Source organism: Haliaeetus albicilla, chromosome 26 (assembly GCF_947461875.1).
Source record: "Haliaeetus albicilla chromosome 26, bHalAlb1.1, whole genome shotgun sequence".
Lineage (NCBI taxonomy): Eukaryota > Metazoa > Chordata > Aves > Accipitriformes > Accipitridae > Haliaeetus > Haliaeetus albicilla.
In genome coordinates this window covers 8,133,704-8,153,543 of record NC_091508.1, presented here as the reverse complement: position 1 = coordinate 8,153,543, position 19,840 = coordinate 8,133,704, and the positions used below count along the sequence as shown (strand labels likewise).

General features: G+C 60.5%; 2 protein-coding genes across 4 annotated transcripts; both read right to left on the bottom strand.

Moving 5' to 3' along the window:
• Positions 1 to 1,477: 1,477 nt before the first annotated feature.
• Positions 1,478 to 8,851, bottom strand: LOC138682090 (SUN domain-containing protein 5-like). Of its 2 annotated transcripts, none has more exons than XM_069771459.1 (12): positions 8,348 to 8,851; positions 7,439 to 7,545; positions 7,101 to 7,185; positions 6,296 to 6,360; positions 5,626 to 5,687; positions 5,384 to 5,424; positions 5,034 to 5,130; positions 4,373 to 4,466; positions 3,768 to 3,880; positions 2,976 to 3,143; positions 2,526 to 2,615; positions 1,478 to 1,741 (listed from the first exon to the last, which is right to left on the bottom strand). In XM_069771459.1, exons 1-12 carry the CDS (start codon positions 8,467 to 8,469, stop codon positions 1,625 to 1,627), a joined length of 1,161 nt encoding a protein of 386 aa, XP_069627560.1. In that variant the 5' UTR covers positions 8,470 to 8,851; the 3' UTR covers positions 1,478 to 1,624. The 2 variants fall into 2 exon arrangements, with proteins under 2 accessions (XP_069627560.1, XP_069627561.1); XM_069771460.1 differs by lacking the exon at positions 8,348 to 8,851 and adding an exon at positions 7,581 to 7,709 and having other exon boundaries at positions 7,439 to 7,531.
• Positions 7,637 to 19,598, bottom strand: LOC138682089 (SUN domain-containing protein 5-like). 2 transcript variants are annotated; one of them, XR_011322304.1, is made up of 13 exons: positions 18,271 to 18,804; positions 18,129 to 18,221; positions 17,791 to 17,875; positions 16,986 to 17,050; positions 16,316 to 16,377; positions 16,074 to 16,114; positions 15,724 to 15,820; positions 15,063 to 15,156; positions 14,458 to 14,570; positions 13,670 to 13,837; positions 13,220 to 13,309; positions 11,735 to 12,435; positions 7,637 to 7,739 (listed from the first exon to the last, which is right to left on the bottom strand). XR_011322304.1 is itself a non-coding variant. In XM_069771457.1 (12 exons), exons 1-12 carry the CDS (start codon positions 19,157 to 19,159, stop codon positions 12,319 to 12,321), a joined length of 1,161 nt encoding a protein of 386 aa, XP_069627558.1. In that variant the 5' UTR covers positions 19,160 to 19,598; the 3' UTR covers positions 8,915 to 12,318. The 2 variants fall into 2 exon arrangements, 1 of the variants encoding a protein (XP_069627558.1); XM_069771457.1 differs by lacking the exons at positions 7,637 to 7,739; positions 18,271 to 18,804 and adding an exon at positions 19,038 to 19,598 and having other exon boundaries at positions 8,915 to 12,435; positions 18,129 to 18,235.
• Between the last annotated feature and the right edge of the window lie 242 nt (positions 19,599 to 19,840).

The following is a 19,840-nucleotide window of genomic DNA, read 5'->3' as shown; positions in this document are numbered from 1 at the left end:
CGCCTGGGGGACCAAAGAGCCTAACCTTAGTGCTAGATGGTGGAGCCCGCGACGGGAACACCTCAGGGGCTGCAGAACTGGACAGCCTTTCTGGGGAACCCCAGAGACGGTGGTCCGTCAAAAGGAGCGACAGCTCAGGGTCGTCCAAATGCCACGGGGAGGTCAGAACGCTCGAAAATTCCCCGTCGACACCTACCAGTGTGACGCAGAAGGACCCCCGACAGAGAGTGGCGAGATCTAGAACGGGGACATTCATGGGCTGAGGAATGGGCTTTCCGACAGGCCAGTCAGACAGGCTCCCCACGCCCGTTTCACAGAAACGATGGCTTCACCGACAAACCAACAGCCCGGATGCCGGGAAGGTGCTAAGGCCAAACTGTTCCGTCTGCTCCTCCGGCCCCGCTGTCGGGAAAGTGAGGGAGGAGCTCCCAACCCCCGGCCCGGGGAGCCCCGAAGAGCTGTCCCAATGTTATCTAAGCAAGTAGAGGGTTAAAACTTGATGAAGAATTTAGTGAAGCTAGATGTCGCACACACTAGGAAAACCAAATAGGTACGCAACGTCTAGGACCAGGGTGACCGCCCCTGAGGTTGCTAGAAGCCATGAGTTAAGAGAACTTCTGATCAGGAGTTGGCTATCCTTGAAGAAGGAACATCCTGGAAAATATGTCAGCTCTACCTATTCTAATTATCAGGTTTATACTTCGTTTTGGATAGTCAGCTAAACCGCGTCCTTAAGCAGTAATGCTGAAAATGACACCCACGGGGCAGGAGACCCCGGCCCAGGCAGAGACCCTTGGTCACAGAGCACGCGTAGTAAGAGTAAAGGTTGTGTAACCATATGCAACCTACCAACCGATGGGCATTAGAGGGCAGTCTGAGGAAACCTACCAACTGATAAGGAAGTATACAAAAGGAACTCTGGAGAATCCCCAGGCGAGCTAGCTTTGCGGAGTTATCACCTAGCACCCAAACTTGCACAGCTTTGTAATCAACAATGCCTCGTCTCTGTGTGTGAGACTGGCTCATTGCACACCGCGTACCAACACCCCCTTTGGGGACGACACCAAGGCTCGAGGCTCGAGGCTCGGGCTTCGGCCCGCAGCCCGCGCCTGCAGGCTGCCCAGTTGCAACGGCAGCGGGGCCGGGGCGGCAGCGGGGCGGGGCCAGAGAAGGGCTCTGCAGTGGCTGGCGGGGGGCCCTGCCTGTCACCACCTGGCGGGCGCCATTGGCCGAGAAGCCCGGAAGAGGGTGGGCGGGCTCCTGGGAGAGCTCCTGCAGAGCCGGCTCTGGGGGCGGGTGGCAGTCTCCCTGCTCGTAACGGAAGCCGGGTCCTTCTGCCCGCCCGAGGCTGGTGCTCCTTGCGGAGCCTCCTCGCAAGGTTGAATCTTAGGAATGCTTAATATCGTCCTCTGTTTTAGGAAGCAGTCAAGTTCTGACCTTTTCCACACACTCCCGCCCGCCCCCCAGTGGACCTTCTTGCGCACCCCACTTTGGAGACAGGTCTTCTACGCCGATCTCAATTGCCACAACTTCTTCTTTTGGTTTATTTCCCCCCCGCCCCCGTTTTTCTTCCTTTTTTTTACGTTTGGCCTGCTTTTTCTTCTCGGGTTGCGGCTGGGGCTTTCTAGTTTGCCATCTTCCCGTGAACCTGCACTCGATAAATGCAGGTGTACGCTGGGTTTCCCCAGTTGGTCTTCACGAGAAGTTTGATATATGAAAAGGCTCTGGGAAGCGGCGCGTCCTGCAAAGAAAAGAGGGAAAGGAAAACGGGGGCGTTACGAGCGACAATGCAATCAACGTATCTCCCCCTGCCAGCCCTGCTCCTGCTCAGGAAGAAGCTCTTGGAAGCGGCTGTGGAAATGTGAGGTTCACTGCTGGCACCGGGGCTGCTGGGCAGGCTGGGGAGTCGGGGAGGGGGAAGGCACCTGGCTGGCATCCTCTGCATGCCGGCCCGGCTGGGGCTGCGTCTCCCTTCCCTCTGCCCCTTCCCTCTGCTGCTTGCTCTCTGCTGACAGAGAGGCCGGGGAGGTGCTCCTATGCGGGGGGCAGCCGGCGTGCAAGGCCACCAAGCTCCCGCTGTCTGCTCTGCCTGCTTTCCTCCTGGCAGGCGTGAGAGCACCGGGAGAGAAGGGGCATGCTATGCTGGGAGGAGAGGACACTGTCCAGCCTGCCAGCAGGCCACAGGATGGAGCGACGGTGCCGCCCGACGGTTTTTGCCGCCAGGCGTCCGTTCCTCCACGGCACAAAGCCGTTGCTTGGGTGGAGTGGCCGCGTGCGCAGCTGGCTCTGCTGAAGGCAGTGGGTGCAGCCAGGGATCTCTCAGGACTCGTGCTCCCACGGGCCTGGCCCTGCCCTTGCTATCCTTTTGCTGCCACCACCGCGTGCTACTCAGCCCTCCCAGCCCCGCCAGGTCTCTCTCGGCGCTGGTCCAGGCCCCTCTGCCCAGGGAGAAGGCATTCACTCTCTTCCTGCCATCGACTTGCAGGCAAACCTGTTTTGCTCTTGTCCCCGTGCCTGGACCCTACCTTCAGAGGGAAGGTCTGAATGGCCTCTTTTGCTACGTTGTACGTGAACGTCCCAAGGAGAGTTTCCTCTTCTCCGTCCGCATCCACTCCCTCAGGGGCAAAGCACAAGGAGAGCAGCTCAGACTCGTCCCGACAAAGAGGGAACGTACGCGCTGGATCAGCCCTGTTATCTGCCCAGCCTCTCCTGGGGCTCTAGCAGTAGTCTAGCACTGATTAGGGTGCAGCTCAGTCTCTGCCTTGAGTTTTGGTCAAGAACCCCCAGGTGCTTGGCCAGAACAAGTCTTAAGAGGGATGAAACCTCTAGAGCCCTTGAAGTATCCCCCTGGGGCACTGCAGTGCTCAGGAGAGAGCAGGACACAAACCTCAGCGGATGCACACAAGCAAGCAAGACCCGGTCATGGCTTTCCCCCGGGGCCAGATCCCCACCAGAAGCGCCCAGCAGAGACTTACAAAGACAGCGACGTCTCTGGGCGCGCTGGTGACGGTCCCAGAGGGAGAGACGTCTTTGTAGATGTGCTGCATCGTGACGGCGGTCAGGTGGACTCGTGCTGGCAACCTGATGACCACCTGGCCCTGACGCCCTTGTAAAGGCCAGCAGTCTCCTGGGGAAAGACCCGGCTGCAACCAGAACGCGAGAGCGATGAAGGGTGGGAGAGCGTTGGGGCTAACACAGCTGCCTGTGTAGCTTGAAGCCTAGGCACCGGTGCATCTGTGGGGTCTATTTCAGCTCGAAAGTGAGGCGCCTGTGAGGAAATGGACAAAGGCAGGAGGCCTTCTTCCCTGCCTGACAAAGGGGGCTCTCAGTATTACGGCGCAGAGGACAATACCGCTTAGGAAACCATCCTAGTCAGGGCCGAGCAGAAACACGTCTCTGCCCAGTGGCTCTGCAGGGCACCCCCCACCTCCCGCCTCCCACCCCTGAAAAGGCGCTGTTAGGGATGAGCGTGGAAACGGGGTCACCAGGGAGAAGCTCTTTCACTCAGCTGTGGCAGAGGACTATGGGCGAGATGCAGCAGTTCAGCTCCGTTCCCCTCCTGAGGGGAACCAGTGATTTCCTTCTAGCAAGCCCAGCCCTGTGTTCGAGCTTTGGTTTCAGGAACCTGATCAACATGGTGGGCTTGAGCAGTACCACTGGACTGAGGGGAAAGCCCCTGAGGTTGGTCCCCAACTTCACAGGAAGGAAGGAAGGAAGGAAGGAAGGAAAAGGAAGGAAACCAGCACTGATGATTTCCGCTACAATACCTGCAAGATAGTATCAGGAGGGTTGGCAGGGCGAAAGAACCATAAAACCCTGCAGCCCCAATTCTCTTTGCAGTTGTAGGTCTCGGAAGTTCTCTGCATGTCGATGGTGGCACCTGTAAGGAAGGGAGAGCAGGTGACTGACTGCAAGAGGCCACAGACTAGGAAGACTTAGTGCTCAGACACTATTTGTGCCGCCGCCGGCCAGCTCCACGTCTCTCAGTCACACAGTGCCACGAGGAGAAGGTTTGAGGGGCCTGGGAGACAGCAGGTGCCCGTGTGAATGACAGCAGACCAAAGCTGAGGGCCTTCTGCGTGGGCAGCAAAGGACGGCCCGGCCATTCCCTTTTCAAATGCAGAGGAGAGGAAGAGAGCCCCTCCATCAGCACAGGAACGCGTGCCAGGGCAGCACCAGAGGCACGCGTGCGGAGGCCGAGGGCAGGACTGGGAGGGAGTCTGAGAGAGCCACTCTGCCACAGCCTTGCTCTTGGACCCCGTGAAGCATTGAAGCTCCCCCACTTTGGAGAGCAGCGCCTGGAGCACAGGCTCCTCTGGGGAGCGCTACAGGCAAGCGCAGGGCAAGGAGACTGGGCTGCTTGTGTCCATACCAGAGCTTTTCAGGGCCCAGTCAGACATCTCGACATAGACGTTCAAAGCCATCTTGGATGCTGCCTGGTTCACTTCCTGACCTTCCTGGGAACGCTGCCATAAAGGAACACAGAAAAGGACCGCATCAGCGGGCAGTTCAGCGTGGCTTCTAGCGCCCGCGGAGGCAAAGCATCACCGTCAGAAATCCAAGGCAAGCTTTGTCCACGGAGCTGCAAGACTCTCTGCTGCTGACATGAGCCGCGAGGACTGAGGAACAGTATCTGTGGCCGTGGCCCCGAGGTGGGTTGACGAGGGCCCCCACACCCTCGTCCCCACCCTCCACGCTCTCCAGGTCAGCCGGGAGCCGGGCTCAGGCCCTGCAAGCGACGGCTGGCCCCGTGAGCGTGCCTGGGTCTCACCACTGCCTCAGGGGCCCAGCCAGAGCAGCCAGAGGCAACGGTGTGCCAAGGGAAGGCTGTCGGGAGTTTTCCGCTGCCTGAAGCGGCCCGGTTAGACTGGGGCTGGAGAAGGGCCTGTGCAGCGCAGAAGCTCACCCAGCAAAGCCCCTGGGGTAAAGGCTGGGTTGCTGCAGTCAGCAGTCTGAGCCCACCAACAACCCCACGGAGTACTTTCTCGGGCATTCTGCCCAGCCAAGCCTCCTTCCCCAAAACGCAGGCTCACCTTCTTGGCACTGCTGATCTCCGCCCTCAGTTGAGCCACCTCCTCCAGAAGAAGCTGCATCTTCTGGTTTTGCTCCGCCAACAAAGCGCGCAAGTCCCTGCCGGAACAAGAAAGCACATCTTGTCAGAGAGCGGCCCATCCCCTCTGGGGGTGTCTGAGCTCAGCAAGGAGGAGAGACGCAGGTGCTTTCCCTGCTTTGCAAGCGCTTCCCTTCTGCACCAGGTTGAGCAAAAGGCGAAGGCAGGGGGGAGGCACGGGAGCCCTGGCTGTTAGGAAAATGAGTGCCGGTAGGACGAAGTCGGCTGACGCTTCTGCACAGAGCCACTTCCAGCTCAGGCAACATCTCTTACCGCTGCATCTTCAGTTCTGCTGCAGACTCACACGTCAGCTCCTGAAAGGGAAAAACACTCCGTTAGAGCATCCACTACCAGAGCTGCCGGGGCTTCCCAGGAGAGGCTTCCCTAGGAAGACACGGCACAAGCTGCTGCTTCTTTGGGTCACCCTGCATGGAAGCAGAAGAGCCCGTGATTTATCCAGCCACTGTCAGCAACGCTCCCTTGCAGGAGGTGCCCGTCCCGCAAGAGTCACCGACCTCCGTCAGTCCCTTGGCCCGCATGGTCCACAGTGGCAGTGAGGTCCTGCAGTAAACGCTAGCTGCAATTCACATCACCAAGAGACAGTTATTTGACTAGGGTTGCCAGCGATCCCTGCAGTCCCCTTGTCTCCTCCCTGTTGCCCTGGGGGTGGGGCAGCAGGTCAGCTGAGGAGGTGGGGAACGCGGGGTGCAGAGAGACGACGCGCCTCTGACTGGGGGTCATCAGCCCAGGCTTGAGGGGACTGCGCAGGCGTGATCTTCAGGTGTGCTCGGTGCCCCAGAGCTATTCCCCATCTCCCCTCACTGCTTCAGCGAGCACCGAGACCAGGCTGCATGGGCTAGGAGAGGTACCCCTCCATCGGCCCCCCCTGCACGGCCCCTCCCCTCTGGGAATCCCCCGTTCAGGCTTGGAAACCTACGCCCTTCTCTCGCAGACTTGCAGACTAAGCAAGCCATTCGGACCAGCGGCCAGAGCAGCAGCACGGCTGGGAGACTGCCAGTCTTCCTGGTAGTCCGAAAGCCAGCCCCAGTCAAGGACATGCTCATGAAGCACTTGGGCCACGGGAGTTTCCACCCATACTGGCCCAAAAGGAAATCTGGCCAGCTGAAAGCTGGCATCCAGCACAGCCAGGCTGTCGCTCTCGGGTGTTTGCCCATGGGAACTCACCAAGAGCCACTGGGAGCAACAAGATGACAACTTTCAAGAACCTCTTCTGTAGGGCCATCTTTTGCCTGGAAAAGAGGGAGTCCTGTGGCTGTCAACGATCCAAGTCTCGGGCGAGCCCCTCCACAGGCAGATTTCCCTTTTCAGGCCAAAAAGCCACCGTTCTGGAAGCCTGCTGCTGACAGAGAGCTGACAGAGCAGCGCCCAGGAGGAACACGATTTCTGTCCACACCGTTCGACACGGCCGGCAGATCTTCCCCAAAGGAAGGGCTCCAGGAGCACCTTCCGAAAGGGAGTGCAAATGATCCCGGGAACTAAAGAGGTCGAGCAAATGAAGACTTGCTTTTCAGCTCCTCAGCAGTCTTTCTGGTGTGGACCCTGCTCTCTCTTTGGCTGAGAAAGCAGGCCTGTTCTCACTTGCGATCACACCGATCTCTCTTAGGGCTGTTTTTCCGCACAGCGGGGAAGCACAGCAGCCTTGTCTGGCTTTCCTCCCAGAGCCCTCCCCGACCCGCACGGTCTCTTGCTGGAGCTGGGGAAAACCCTTCCCTGCAGAGGCTTGGCTCTGCACCCAAGCGTCCGGCTACGGGGCAGTTTGTCCTACCGCGGCCAAAGTTTGGGGCTCCAGCAAATGCGTGGGAGTGAGACTGCCAAGGGGCTTTGCTCTTGGCCACAGCACGAGCAGCGCCCGAGCGGGAGCCCCGGCTGCTGGCTGGGCAACAACACCCTCTGCCCTCCCCTTGGCTTGCACTGACCCTCAGACATCCCCTTTCTCCCCCCGTCCACAGCAGAAACACATAGTACGTACACGGCGAAGACGCCTGTGCTCAGCATGTGTCTCCACAGGGAGACAAGGGCACCTGCCAGCTGGCAAGCAAGGCTGAAGGCCGTCCCTGGGCAAAGAAACCAGAGAAAAGTTAGGCCTGTCTCTTGAGGTCTCTTCACTGGGATGCCCAGCCACACGTGTTGCAGCTCCCTGTGGGGAGGTGGGCACCGAGTCCTACCCACTCCCTCCCTGGGGCAAAGAGCAGCAGGGCAGCCTGCACTTCTCCTGCCACTTGTGACGTCCGGCCAGAGCTCTGGCACACTGCAGCTCTCCGAGCTCACCCCAGAGGACTTCGCGGCAAGCAGCAGTGCTGAGCTTACTTGCAACTTCTGTGGCCTTGTTGCGCCACTTGGCAGGCCCTTGAATGGCTGAGCCGGCAGCTGGCATCGAAGGCAGGGTCAGCACCTCCATCTCTATGCAGAGGTTACTGTGGGAGGAAAAAGACAAATGCCGGTTGCCCACCGTCGCCACGCCACGGGAGCCGAGGTGGGCTCAGGAGTAGCCTGAGCGGAGGCCCTTGCCAGAGGACGGGCCGTCCCGGCAGCAGCGAGAGAGGGCAGCACAGCTGGGCTGCTTCTAGGGGTCCCCTCCTCTCCTTTCCCCCTCCTTTGCTTTACAGGCCTGCAGCGGGAGAAGAGGAAGCAAGCTGGCAGCGGCAGTCCCCCGCCTCGGGAAGCCGACCCGGCAGCACAGCCCGATTCCCACCCCGTCCCTCCCTGCTCCCTGGGCCCTGGCACTAACCCGCCCCTTGGCAGGCACCTCTCAGTGGCCGTTCGGGGAGGGGGCACAGGCTGCTGTCCCCCACCGCGGCCCCCCACTTCTTCCCTGGGCACTGCCGGTCTCCCAGCCCCGCTCCTCTCTGCACAGCTGCCCCCCTCAGCCAGGCAGGACTGTGCCTCAGCGTCCCGAGGGGGCCAGTCTCAGGTCCCAGGGGCTTGGCCCCCTCGTGCAGCAAAATCTCCCTGTGCTGCTAGCAGGGCTGGGCTCCGACCCCTGCAGCACGAGGCTACCGCCTCCCCAAAAGCCCCTGCTGCACCCTGGCTTTTGGCCGGGAGAGCGAGCCGGGCTTTCAGACGAGACCCATCCCCACAGAAGGGGGGCTTTGCAAGCCACGGGGCTCTTCAGAAAACCTCTGTCGGCTTCCCCATGCTTCCCCACTGACCGTGCTAGGCCACGTCCGTGCTACCACCCTAACCTGAAGCCCCGGGCAGGAGCAGCCCACTTCGTACCTACTCGTCTGGCAGCGGCTCGGCCCCGCTGCCTCTCCTGCCGGCTGTTGGTCAGCCTCGTTCCCCAAGGAGCCTTGGGAGGCCCCTTGGCGTCTTCTCTGGGGGGCCTTTCTCCTCGCCATCTCTGGGCAAAGGCAGGCTCCCCGCTCAGCTCTTCCTCCTCAGCCCCAGCAGTGCGGCCTGTCCGGGCAAAACCAGCTGCGGTGGCAGCGGCCCCACGCTGCCCCCCAGCAGGAGTGCGCCTGCCCAGGGCAACAGCCACACGGCAACTGTGGGATCCTTCCTCGCCCACCAGAGGGCTGTGTGGGCGGCCAGCTCTGACCTCACAGTGGCAGTGGCTCTGACCTCACAACGGGGCTCCCCGGGGCTGAGCAGGGCAGGGAGACCCCGTGGTCTCCCCTGGGGCAAGACGGCTGCGGCCCTCCCGGGCCTGTGGGCCCCCCCGAACCCTGCCACGCTCCCCTGCCGGGCAGCTGCCTGGCCTGGCCTGGCCTGCCGGGGAGGGTTCCAGCTCTCCCGGGCATCCCCGGGTAACCAGAAAGGGTGCTGGAAAGGGGGCTTTGCTCTCGCCCCATGCTTCCGGCGGCGTTTCTCCCCTTGCAACCGTTTCGTACGCCAAGGAGAAAAACCCAATAGCCCAGATGTGCTGTCAGGGGCCCAGCGATACCTCTTGGTTAACAAGGACCATTTTGTTTCTCGCCCTTGCTGATTCTGGCTTGACTTCCCTCGTTTGAAATAGGAGTGGGATCCTTCCTTGTCTCACAAGGGCCCAGGAGGGTCCCCTGCACAGGGACCACTGGGCAGCACAGCCTGTACCAGGGTCCCAGCATGGCAGCACGGGGACACAGGGCGCATGGAGCACAGCCCCGCCACGTCCCCCCTCACTGGCCGGTGGGAGTCCCACGCCGGTGCAGGCCCAAGCTGCGCTGGGGCGGTGCGGGGCTGCAGCTTACCCAGCCATGCCACCCGCTTTTGCAGGGGAGCACGAGGTGCCCGTTTCCCCATGGGCAGCCCAGGCCTGCCCGGACCCCTGGGCCGCCCCCGTGCAGTGGGCCGTCCAGGCACCAGAGCTGCCAGTGCCATTGATGGCAGGAGGGCCCTGGCAGCAAAGGGCGCCTGGGGGCCTTGCGGCAGGCTGGGCGGCTCTCGCACTCGAGCAGTTGGGCGGTATTTGGGTGTGATCCTCTGGGTAGGAACGGGCTTCCCTTGTCCAGCTCTGGAAGGGGGTTCCTGTGGGATCGGGCAGCAATGGCAGCATCCTGCCTGGGGCTGGGCCCCTCAGGCTCCACATTGACACGGGGGGACCCCGCTTCCCACAGTGGCCTGTGGGCAACTGCCGAGGGCCACCGTGCCCCCTTCTCCTCAACAAGATGCACAACAGCTCCTCTGGGCTGACCTAGAGACCCCAGTGGATTCTCTGGGACGACCCAGAAACCCTACTAACCTCACGTGAGAACCACAACTGTTACCGAAAAAGCCGGTCGAAGAAACTCTCTAAGGCTCAGTTTTGGAGTCTTAGAAAGCAGGCATTCTTTATTGCAGCGCTGGATGCACGGGGCATAGTTCCTCCTAGCGTGCATACCGTTACCTACAGCAAGCAAAGCTTATATTGTTCTAATATATACATACTCATCACATTTCCCCAAACTGGTGTACATATTCATGTTATTTCCCAGAAATTATTTACCCAGTGTCCGCCCTTTGGGGCATGCGCTATTAAATGGGTCGGTGGTCTTTGGGGTCTTTGAAACCCTCTGGTGGTCATTTTCTCTTGGTGTCTGCTAACTGAACTCTCTCTTAAGGCATGCGCAGTGCGGGTCATCTCAGGGGTGGTTCATCTCTTCTTCCTAGTTAGCTGGCCCTGGCAGGTTTTAATCACAAAGCTCAGCAGAACTTAAGGCTTCTCATCTATTTGTGCATACTGTTAACAAACCTCAAGGTTTTCTTACATACCAAAAGGTTCAAAGTCGCTCAAGCAAGCACAAATTAAGCGCTACAAAATACAATGGAGTCTTTCAGCTCCAGCCTTCATTCAAGGCATCACAATAGCACCCTGGGACGCCCGCCCACCAGCCCCACCTCTCAGGAACCCCTTGGGATCCTCCGACAACACCCAGGGAATGCTCCCGCTACCCTGACGCCCTCCCAATACTACATGCTGTTAGACAGCCGCCAGGAACACAGGCTGCTAACCCTCCCCATCCCTGCAATCCTTTGGACGAGCTTTCCGAGTGGACAGCGAGACTGGCTGCCCGGGATGTCCGTAATGGAGAAGGCGCCACAGCCCCGGACACAATGTCCCCAGTAGCAACAGCGGGAGGGAAAACCAAAGTGTTGCATGATGCAGCGCCTGGGGGACCAAAGAGCCTAACCTTAGTGCTAGATGGTGGAGCCCGCGACGGGAACACCTCAGGGGCTGCAGAACTGGACAGCCTTTCTGGGGAACCCCAGAGACGGTGGTCCGTCAAAAGGAGCGACAGCTCAGGGTCGTCCAAATGCCACGGGGAGGTCAGAACGCTCGAAAATTCCCCGTCGACACCTACCAGTGTGACGCAGAAGGACCCCCGACAGAGAGTGGCGAGATCTAGAACGGGGACATTCATGGGCTGAGGAATGGGCTTTCCGACAGGCCAGTCAGACAGGCTCCCCACGCCCGTTTCACAGAAACGATGGCTTCACCGACAAACCAACAGCCCGGATGCCGGGAAGGTGCTAAGGCCAAACTGTTCCGTCTGCTCCTCCGGCCCCGCTGTCGGGAAAGTGAGGGAGGAGCTCCCAACCCCCGGCCCGGGGAGCCCCGAAGAGCTGTCCCAATGTTATCTAAGCAAGTAGAGGGTTAAAACTTGATGAAGAATTTAGTGAAGCTAGATGTCGCACACACTAGGAAAACCAAATAGGTACGCAACGTCTAGGACCAGGGTGACCGCCCCTGAGGTTGCTAGAAGCCATGAGTTAAGAGAACTTCTGATCAGGAGTTGGCTATCCTTGAAGAAGGAACATCCTGGAAAATATGTCAGCTCTACCTATTCTAATTATCAGGTTTATACTTCGTTTTGGATAGTCAGCTAAACCGCGTCCTTAAGCAGTAATGCTGAAAATGACACCCACGGGGCAGGAGACCCCGGCCCAGGCAGAGACCCTTGGTCACAGAGCACGCGTAGTAAGAGTAAAGGTTGTGTAACCATATGCAACCTACCAACCGATGGGCATTAGAGGGCAGTCTGAGGAAACCTACCAACTGATAAGGAAGTATACAAAAGGAACTCTGGAGAATCCCCAGGCGAGCTAGCTTTGCGGAGTTATCACCTAGCACCCAAACTTGCACAGCTTTGTAATCAACAATGCCTCGTCTCTGTGTGTGAGACTGGCTCATTGCACACCGCGTACCAACACCCCCTTTGGGGACGACACCAAGGCTCGAGGCTCGAGGCTCGGGCTTCGGCCCGCAGCCCGCGCCTGCAGGCTGCCCAGTTGCAACGGCAGCGGGGCCGGGGCGGCAGCGGGGCGGGGCCAGAGAAGGGCTCTGCAGTGGCTGGCGGGGGGCCCTGCCTGTCACCACCTGGCGGGCGCCATTGGCCGAGAAGCCCGGAAGAGGGTGGGCGGGCTCCTGGGAGAGCTCCTGCAGAGCCGGCTCTGGGGGCGGGTGGCAGTCTCCCTGCTCGTAACGGAAGCCGGGTCCTTCTGCCCGCCCGAGGCTGGTGCTCCTTGCGGAGCCTCCTCGCAAGGTTGAATCTTAGGAATGCTTAATATCGTCCTCTGTTTTAGGAAGCAGTCAAGTTCTGACCTTTTCCACACACTCCCGCCCGCCCCCCAGTGGACCTTCTTGCGCACCCCACTTTGGAGACAGGTCTTCTACGCCGATCTCAATTGCCACAACTTCTTCTTTTGGTTTATTTCCCCCCCGCCCCCGTTTTTCTTCCTTTTTTTTACGTTTGGCCTGCTTTTTCTTCTCGGGTTGCGGCTGGGGCTTTCTAGTTTGCCATCTTCCCGTGAACCTGCACTCGATAAATGCAGGTGTACGCTGGGTTTCCCCAGTTGGTCTTCACGAGAAGTTTGATATATGAAAAGGCTCTGGGAAGCGGCGCGTCCTGCAAAGAAAAGAGGGAAAGGAAAACGGGGGCGTTACGAGCGACAATGCAATCAACGTATCTCCCCCTGCCAGCCCTGCTCCTGCTCAGGAAGAAGCTCTTGGAAGCGGCTGTGGAAATGTGAGGTTCGCTGCTGGCACCGGGGCTGCTGGGCAGGCTGGGGAGTCGGGGAGGGGGAAGGCACCTGGCTGGCATCCTCTGCATGCCAGCCCGGCTGGGGCTGCGTCTCCCTTCCCTCTGCCCCTTCCCTCTGCTGCTTGCTCTCTGCTGACAGAGAGGCCGGGGAGGTGCTCCTATGCGGGGGGCAGCCGGCGTGCAAGGCCACCAAGCTCCCGCTGTCTGCTCTGCCTGCTTTCCTCCTGGCAGGCGTGAGAGCACCGGGAGAGAAGGGGCATGCTATGCTGGGAGGAGAGGACACTGTCCAGCCTGCCAGCAGGCCACAGGATGGAGCGACGGTGCCGCCCGACGGTTTTTGCCGCCAGGCGTCCGTTCCTCCACGGCACAAAGCCGTTGCTTGGGTGGAGTGGCCGCGTGCGCAGCTGGCTCTGCTGAAGGCAGTGGGTGCAGCCAGGGATCTCTCAGGACTCGTGCTCCCACGGGCCTGGCCCTGCCCTTGCTATCCTTTTGCTGCCACCACCGCGTGCTACTCAGCCCTCCCAGCCCCGCCAGGTCTCTCTCGGCGCTGGTCCAGGCCCCTCTGCCCAGGGAGAAGGCATTCACTCTCTTCCTGCCATCGACTTGCAGGCAAACCTGTTTTGCTCTTGTCCCCGTGCCTGGACCCTACCTTCAGAGGGAAGGTCTGAATGGCCTCTTTTGCTACGTTGTACGTGAACGTCCCAAGGAGAGTTTCCTCTTCTCCGTCCGCATCCACTCCCTCAGGGGCAAAGCACAAGGAGAGCAGCTCAGACTCGTCCCGACAAAGAGGGAACGTACGCGCTGGATCAGCCCTGTTATCTGCCCAGCCTCTCCTGGGGCTCTAGCAGTAGTCTAGCACTGATTAGGGTGCAGCTCAGTCTCTGCCTTGAGTTTTGGTCAAGAACCCCCAGGTGCTTGGCCAGAACAAGTCTTAAGAGGGATGAAACCTCTAGAGCCCTTGAAGTATCCCCCTGGGGCACTGCAGTGCTCAGGAGAGAGCAGGACACAAACCTCAGCGGATGCACACAAGCAAGCAAGACCCGGTCATGGCTTTCCCCCGGGGCCAGATCCCCACCAGAAGCGCCCAGCAGAGACTTACAAAGACAGCGACGTCTCTGGGCGCGCTGGTGACGGTCCCAGAGGGAGAGACGTCTTTGTAGATGTGCTGCATCGTGACGGCGGTCAGGTGGACTCGTGCTGGCAACCTGATGACCACCTGGCCCTGACGCCCTTGTAAAGGCCAGCAGTCTCCTGGGGAAAGACCCGGCTGCAACCAGAACGCGAGAGCGATGAAGGGTGGGAGAGCGTTGGGGCTAACACAGCTGCCTGTGTAGCTTGAAGCCTAGGCACCGGTGCATCTGTGGGGTCTATTTCAGCTCGAAAGTGAGGCGCCTGTGAGGAAATGGACAAAGGCAGGAGGCCTTCTTCCCTGCCTGACAAAGGGGGCTCTCAGTATTACGGCGCAGAGGACAATACCGCTTAGGAAACCATCCTAGTCAGGGCCGAGCAGAAACACGTCTCTGCCCAGTGGCTCTGCAGGGCACCCCCCACCTCCCGCCTCCCACCCCTGAAAAGGCGCTGTTAGGGATGAGCGTGGAAACGGGGTCACCAGGGAGAAGCTCTTTCACTCAGCTGTGGCAGAGGACTATGGGCGAGATGCAGCAGTTCAGCTCCGTTCCCCTCCTGAGGGGAACCAGTGATTTCCTTCTAGCAAGCCCAGCCCTGTGTTCGAGCTTTGGTTTCAGGAACCTGATCAACATGGTGGGCTTGAGCAGTACCACTGGACTGAGGGGAAAGCCCCTGAGGTTGGTCCCCAACTTCACAGGAAGGAAGGAAGGAAGGAAGGAAAAGGAAGGAAACCAGCACTGATGATTTCCGCTACAATACCTGCAAGATAGTATCAGGAGGGTTGGCAGGGCGAAAGAACCATAAAACCCTGCAGCCCCAATTCTCTTTGCAGTTGTAGGTCTCGGAAGTTCTCTGCATGTCGATGGTGGCACCTGTAAGGAAGGGAGAGCAGGTGACTGACTGCAAGAGGCCACAGACTAGGAAGACTTAGTGCTCAGACACTATTTGTGCCGCCGCCGGCCAGCTCCACGTCTCTCAGTCACACAGTGCCACGAGGAGAAGGTTTGAGGGGCCTGGGAGACAGCAGGTGCCCGTGTGAATGACAGCAGACCAAAGCTGAGGGCCTTCTGCGCGGGCAGCAAAGGACGGCCCGGCCATTCCCTTTTCAAATGCAGAGGAGAGGAAGAGAGCCCCTCCATCAGCACAGGAACGCGTGCCAGGGCAGCACCAGAGGCACGCGTGCGGAGGCCGAGGGCAGGACTGGGAGGGAGTCTGAGAGAGCCACTCTGCCACAGCCTTGCTCTTGGACCCCGTGAAGCATTGAAGCTCCCCCACTTTGGAGAGCAGCGCCTGGAGCACAGGCTCCTCTGGGGAGCGCTACAGGCAAGCGCAGGGCAAGGAGACTGGGCTGCTTGTGTCCATACCAGAGCTTTTCAGGGCCCAGTCAGACATCTCGACATAGACGTTCAAAGCCATCTTGGATGCTGCCTGGTTCACTTCCTGACCTTCCTGGGAACGCTGCCATAAAGGAACACAGAAAAGGACCGCATCAGCGGGCAGTTCAGCGTGGCTTCTAGCGCCCGCGGAGGCAAAGCGTCACCGTCAGAAATCCAAGGCAAGCTTTGTCCACGGAGCTGCAAGACTCTCTGCTGCTGACATGAGCCGCGAGGACTGAGGAACAGTATCTGTGGCCGTGGCCCCGAGGTGGGTTGACGAGGGCCCCCACACCCTCGTCCCCACCCTCCACGCTCTCCAGGTCAGCCGGGAGCCGGGCTCAGGCCCTGCAAGCGACGGCTGGCCCCGTGAGCGTGCCTGGGTCTCACCACTGCCTCAGGGGCCCAGCCAGAGCAGCCAGAGGCAACGGTGTGCCAAGGGAAGGCTGTCGGGAGTTTTCCGCTGCCTGAAGCGGCCCGGTTAGACTGGGGCTGGAGAAGGGCCTGTGCAGCGCAGAAGCTCACCCAGCAAAGCCCCTGGGGTAAAGGCTGGGTTGCTGCAGTCAGCAGTCTGAGCCCACCAACAACCCCACGGAGTACTTTCTCGGGCATTCTGCCCAGCCAAGCCTCCTTCCCCAAAACGCAGGCTCACCTTCTTGGCACTGCTGATCTCCGCCCTCAGTTGAGCCACCTCCTCCAGAAGAAGCTGCATCTTCTGGTTTTGCTCCGCCAACAAAGCGCGCAAGTCCCTGCCGGAACAAGAAAGCACATCTTGTCAGAGAGCGGCCCATCCCCTCTGGGGGTGTCTGAGCTCAGCAAGGAGGAGAGACGCAGGTGCTTTCCCTGCTTTGCAAGCGCTTCCCTTCTGCACCAGGTTGAGCAAAAGGCGAAGGCAGGGGGGAGGCACGGGAGCCCTGGCTGTTAGGAAAATGAGTGCCGGTAGGACGAAGTCGGCTGACGCTTCTGCACAGAGCCACTTCCAGCTCAGGCAACATCTCTTACCGCTGCATCTTCAGTTCTGCTGCAGACTCACACGTCAGCTCCTGAAAGGGAAAAACACTCCGTTAGAGCATCCACTACCAGAGCTGCCGGGGCTTCCCAGGAGAGGCTTCCCTAGGAAGACACGGCACAAGCTGCTGCTTCTTTGGGTCACCCTGCATGGAAGCAGAAGAGCCCGTGATTTATCCAGCCACTGTCAGCAACGCTCCCTTGCAGGAGGTGCCCGTCCCGCAAGAGTCACCGACCTCCGTCAGTCCCTTGGCCCGCATGGTCCACAGTGGCAGTGAGGTCCTGCAGTAAACGCTAGCTGCAATTCACATCACCAAGAGACAGTTATTTGACTAGGGTTGCCAGCGATCCCTGCAGTCCCCTTGTCTCCTCCCTGTTGCCCTGGGGGTGGGGCAGCAGGTCAGCTGAGGAGGTGGGGAACGCGGGGTGCAGAGAGACGACGCGCCTCTGACTGGGGGTCATCAGCCCAGGCTTGAGGGGACTGCGCAGGCGTGATCTTCAGGTGTGCTCGGTGCCCCAGAGCTATTCCCCATCTCCCCTCACTGCTTCAGCGAGCACCGAGACCAGGCTGCATGGGCTAGGAGAGGTACCCCTCCATCGGCCCCCCCTGCACGGCCCCTCCCCTCTGGGAATCCCCCGTTCAGGCTTGGAAACCTACGCCCTTCTCTCGCAGACTTGCAGACTAAGCAAGCCATTCGGACCAGCGGCCAGAGCAGCAGCACGGCTGGGAGACTGCCAGTCTTCCTGGTAGTCCGAAAGCCAGCCCCAGTCAAGGACATGCTCATGAAGCACTTGGGCCACGGGAGTTTCCACCCATACTGGCCCAAAAGGAAATCTGGCCAGCTGAAAGCTGGCATCCAGCACAGCCAGGCTGTCGCTCTCGGGTGTTTGCCCATGGGAACTCACCAAGAGCCACTGGGAGCAACAAGATGACAACTTTCAAGAACCTCTTCTGTAGGGCCATCTTTTGCCTGGAAAAGAGGGAGTCCTGTGGCTGTCAACGATCCAAGTCTCGGGCGAGCCCCTCCACAGGCAGATTTCCCTTTTCAGGCCAAAAAGCCACCGTTCTGGAAGCCTGCTGCTGACAGAGAGCTGACAGAGCAGCGCCCAGGAGGAACACGATTTCTGTCCACACCGTTCGACACGGCCGGCAGATCTTCCCCAAAGGAAGGGCTCCAGGAGCACCTTCCGAAAGGGAGTGCAAATGATCCCGGGAACTAAAGAGGTCGAGCAAATGAAGACTTGCTTTTCAGCTCCTCAGCAGTCTTTCTGGTGTGGACCCTGCTCTCTCTTTGGCTGAGAAAGCAGGCCTGTTCTCACTTGCGATCACACCGATCTCTCTTAGGGCTGTTTTTCCGCACAGCGGGGAAGCACAGCAGCCTTGTCTGGCTTTCCTCCCAGAGCCCTCCCCGACCCGCACGGTCTCTTGCTGGAGCTGGGGAAAACCCTTCCCTGCAGAGGCTTGGCTCTGCACCCAAGCGTCCGGCTACGGGGCAGTTTGTCCTACCGCGGCCAAAGTTTGGGGCTCCAGCAAATGCGTGGGAGTGAGACTGCCAAGGGGCTTTGCTCTTGGCCACAGCACGAGCAGCGCCCGAGCGGGAGCCCCGGCTGCTGGCTGGGCAACAACACCCTCTGCCCTCCCCTTGGCTTGCACTGACCCTCAGACATCCCCTTTCTCCCCCCGTCCACAGCAGAAACACATAGTACGTACACGGCGAAGACGCCTGTGCTCAGCATGTGTCTCCACAGGGAGACAAGGGCACCTGCCAGCTGGCAAGCAAGGCTGAAGGCCGTCCCTGGGCAAAGAAACCAGAGAAAAGTTAGGCCTGTCTCTTGAGGTCTCTTCACTGGGATGCCCAGCCACACGTGTTGCAGCTCCCTGTGGGGAGGTGGGCACCGAGTCCTACCCACTCCCTCCCTGGGGCAAAGAGCAGCAGGGCAGCCTGCACTTCTCCTGCCACTTGTGACGTCCGGCCAGAGCTCTGGCACACTGCAGCTCTCCGAGCTCACCCCAGAGGACTTCGCGGCAAGCAGCAGTGCTGAGCTTACTTGCAACTTCTGTGGCCTTGTTGCGCCACTTGGCAGGCCCTTGAATGGCTGAGCCGGCAGCTGGCATCGAAGGCAGGGTCAGCACCTCCATCTCTATGCAGAGGTTACTGTGGGAGGAAAAAGACAAATGCCGGTTGCCCACCGTCGCCACGCCACGGGAGCCGAGGTGGGCTCAGGAGTAGCCTGAGCGGAGGCCCTTGCCAGAGGACGGGCCGTCCCGGCAGCAGCGAGAGAGGGCAGCACAGCTGGGCTGCTTCTAGGGGTCCCCTCCTCTCCTTTCCCCCTCCTTTGCTTTACAGGCCTGCAGCGGGAGAAGAGGAAGCAAGCTGGCAGCGGCAGTCCCCCGCCTCGGGAAGCCGACCCGGCAGCACAGCCCGATTCCCACCCCGTCCCTCCCTGCTCCCTGGGCCCTGGCACTAACCCGCCCCTTGGCAGGCACCTCTCAGTGGCCGTTCGGGGAGGGGGCACAGGCTGCTGTCCCCCACCGCGGCCCCCCACTTCTTCCCTGGGCACTGCCGGTCTCCCAGCCCCGCTCCTCTCTGCACAGCTGCCCCCCTCAGCCAGGCAGGACTGTGCCTCAGCGTCCCGAGGGGGCCAGTCTCAGGTCCCAGGGGCTTGGCCCCCTCGTGCAGCAAAATCTCCCTGTGCTGCTAGCAGGGCTGGGCTCCGACCCCTGCAGCACGAGGCTACCGCCTCCCCAAAAGCCCCTGCTGCACCCTGGCTTTTGGCCGGGAGAGCGAGCCGGGCTTTCAGACGAGACCCATCCCCACAGAAGGGGGGCTTTGCAAGCCACGGGGCTCTTCAGAAAACCTCTGTCGGCTTCCCCATGCTTCCCCACTGACCGTGCTAGGCCACGTCCGTGCTACCACCCTAACCTGAAGCCCCGGGCAGGAGCAGCCCACTTCGTACCTACTCGTCTGGCAGCGGCTCGGCCCCGCTGCCTCTCCTGCCGGCTGTTGGTCAGCCTCGTTCCCCAAGGAGCCTTGGGAGGCCCCTTGGCGTCTTCTCTGGGGGGCCTTTCTCCTCGCCATCTCTGGGCAAAGGCAGGCTCCCCGCTCAGCTCTTCCTCCTCAGCCCCAGCAGTGCGGCCTGTCCGGGCAAAACCAGCTGCGGTGGCAGCGGCCCCACGCTGCCCCCCAGCAGGAGTGCGCCTGCCCAGGGCAACAGCCACACGGCAACTGTGGGATCCTTCCTCGCCCACCAGAGGGCTGTGTGGGCGGCCAGCTCTGACCTCACAGTGGCAGTGGCTCTGACCTCACAACGGGGCTCCCCGGGGCTGAGCAGGGCAGGGAGACCCCGTGGTCTCCCCTGGGGCAAGACGGCTGCGGCCCTCCCGGGCCTGTGGGCCCCCCCGAACCCTGCCACGCTCCCCTGCCGGGCAGCTGCCTGGCCTGGCCTGGCCTGCCGGGGAGGGTTCCAGCTCTCCCGGGCATCCCCGGGTAACCAGAAAGGGCGCTGGAAAGGGGGCTTTGCTCTCGCCCCATGCTTCCGGCGGCGTTTCTCCCCTTGCAACCGTTTCGTACGCCAAGGAGAAAAACCCAATAGCCCAGATGTGCTGTCAGGGGCCCAGCGATACCTCTTGGTTAACAAGGACCATTTTGTTTCTCGCCCTTGCTGATTCTGGCTTGACTTCCCTCGTTTGAAATAGGAGTGGGATCCTTCCTTGTCTCACAAGGGCCCAGGAGGGTCCCCTGCACAGGGACCACTGGGCA

What these genes read in the sequence shown, in the direction of transcription:
- LOC138682090 (XM_069771459.1), bottom strand. Translation starts at nt 8,469, where the DNA reads ATGGCGAGGAGAAAGGCCCCCCAGAGAAGACGCCAAGGGGCCTCCCAA. An exon ending in AGCACAGGCGTCTTCGCCGT is followed by an intron (nt 6,361 to 7,100) that starts GTACGTACTATG and finishes CCTCTTTTCCAG; the next exon opens with GCAAAAGATGGCCCTACAGA. An exon ending in CTGGGCCCTGAAAAGCTCTG is followed by an intron (nt 3,881 to 4,372) that starts GTATGGACACAA and finishes CCTTCCTTACAG; the next exon opens with GTGCCACCATCGACATGCAG.
- LOC138682089 (XM_069771457.1), bottom strand. Translation starts at nt 19,159, where the DNA reads ATGGCGAGGAGAAAGGCCCCCCAGAGAAGACGCCAAGGGGCCTCCCAA. An exon ending in AGATCAGCAGTGCCAAGAAG is followed by an intron (nt 15,157 to 15,723) that starts GTGAGCCTGCGT and finishes CCTTTATGGCAG; the next exon opens with CGTTCCCAGGAAGGTCAGGA. An exon ending in CTGGGCCCTGAAAAGCTCTG is followed by an intron (nt 14,571 to 15,062) that starts GTATGGACACAA and finishes CCTTCCTTACAG; the next exon opens with GTGCCACCATCGACATGCAG.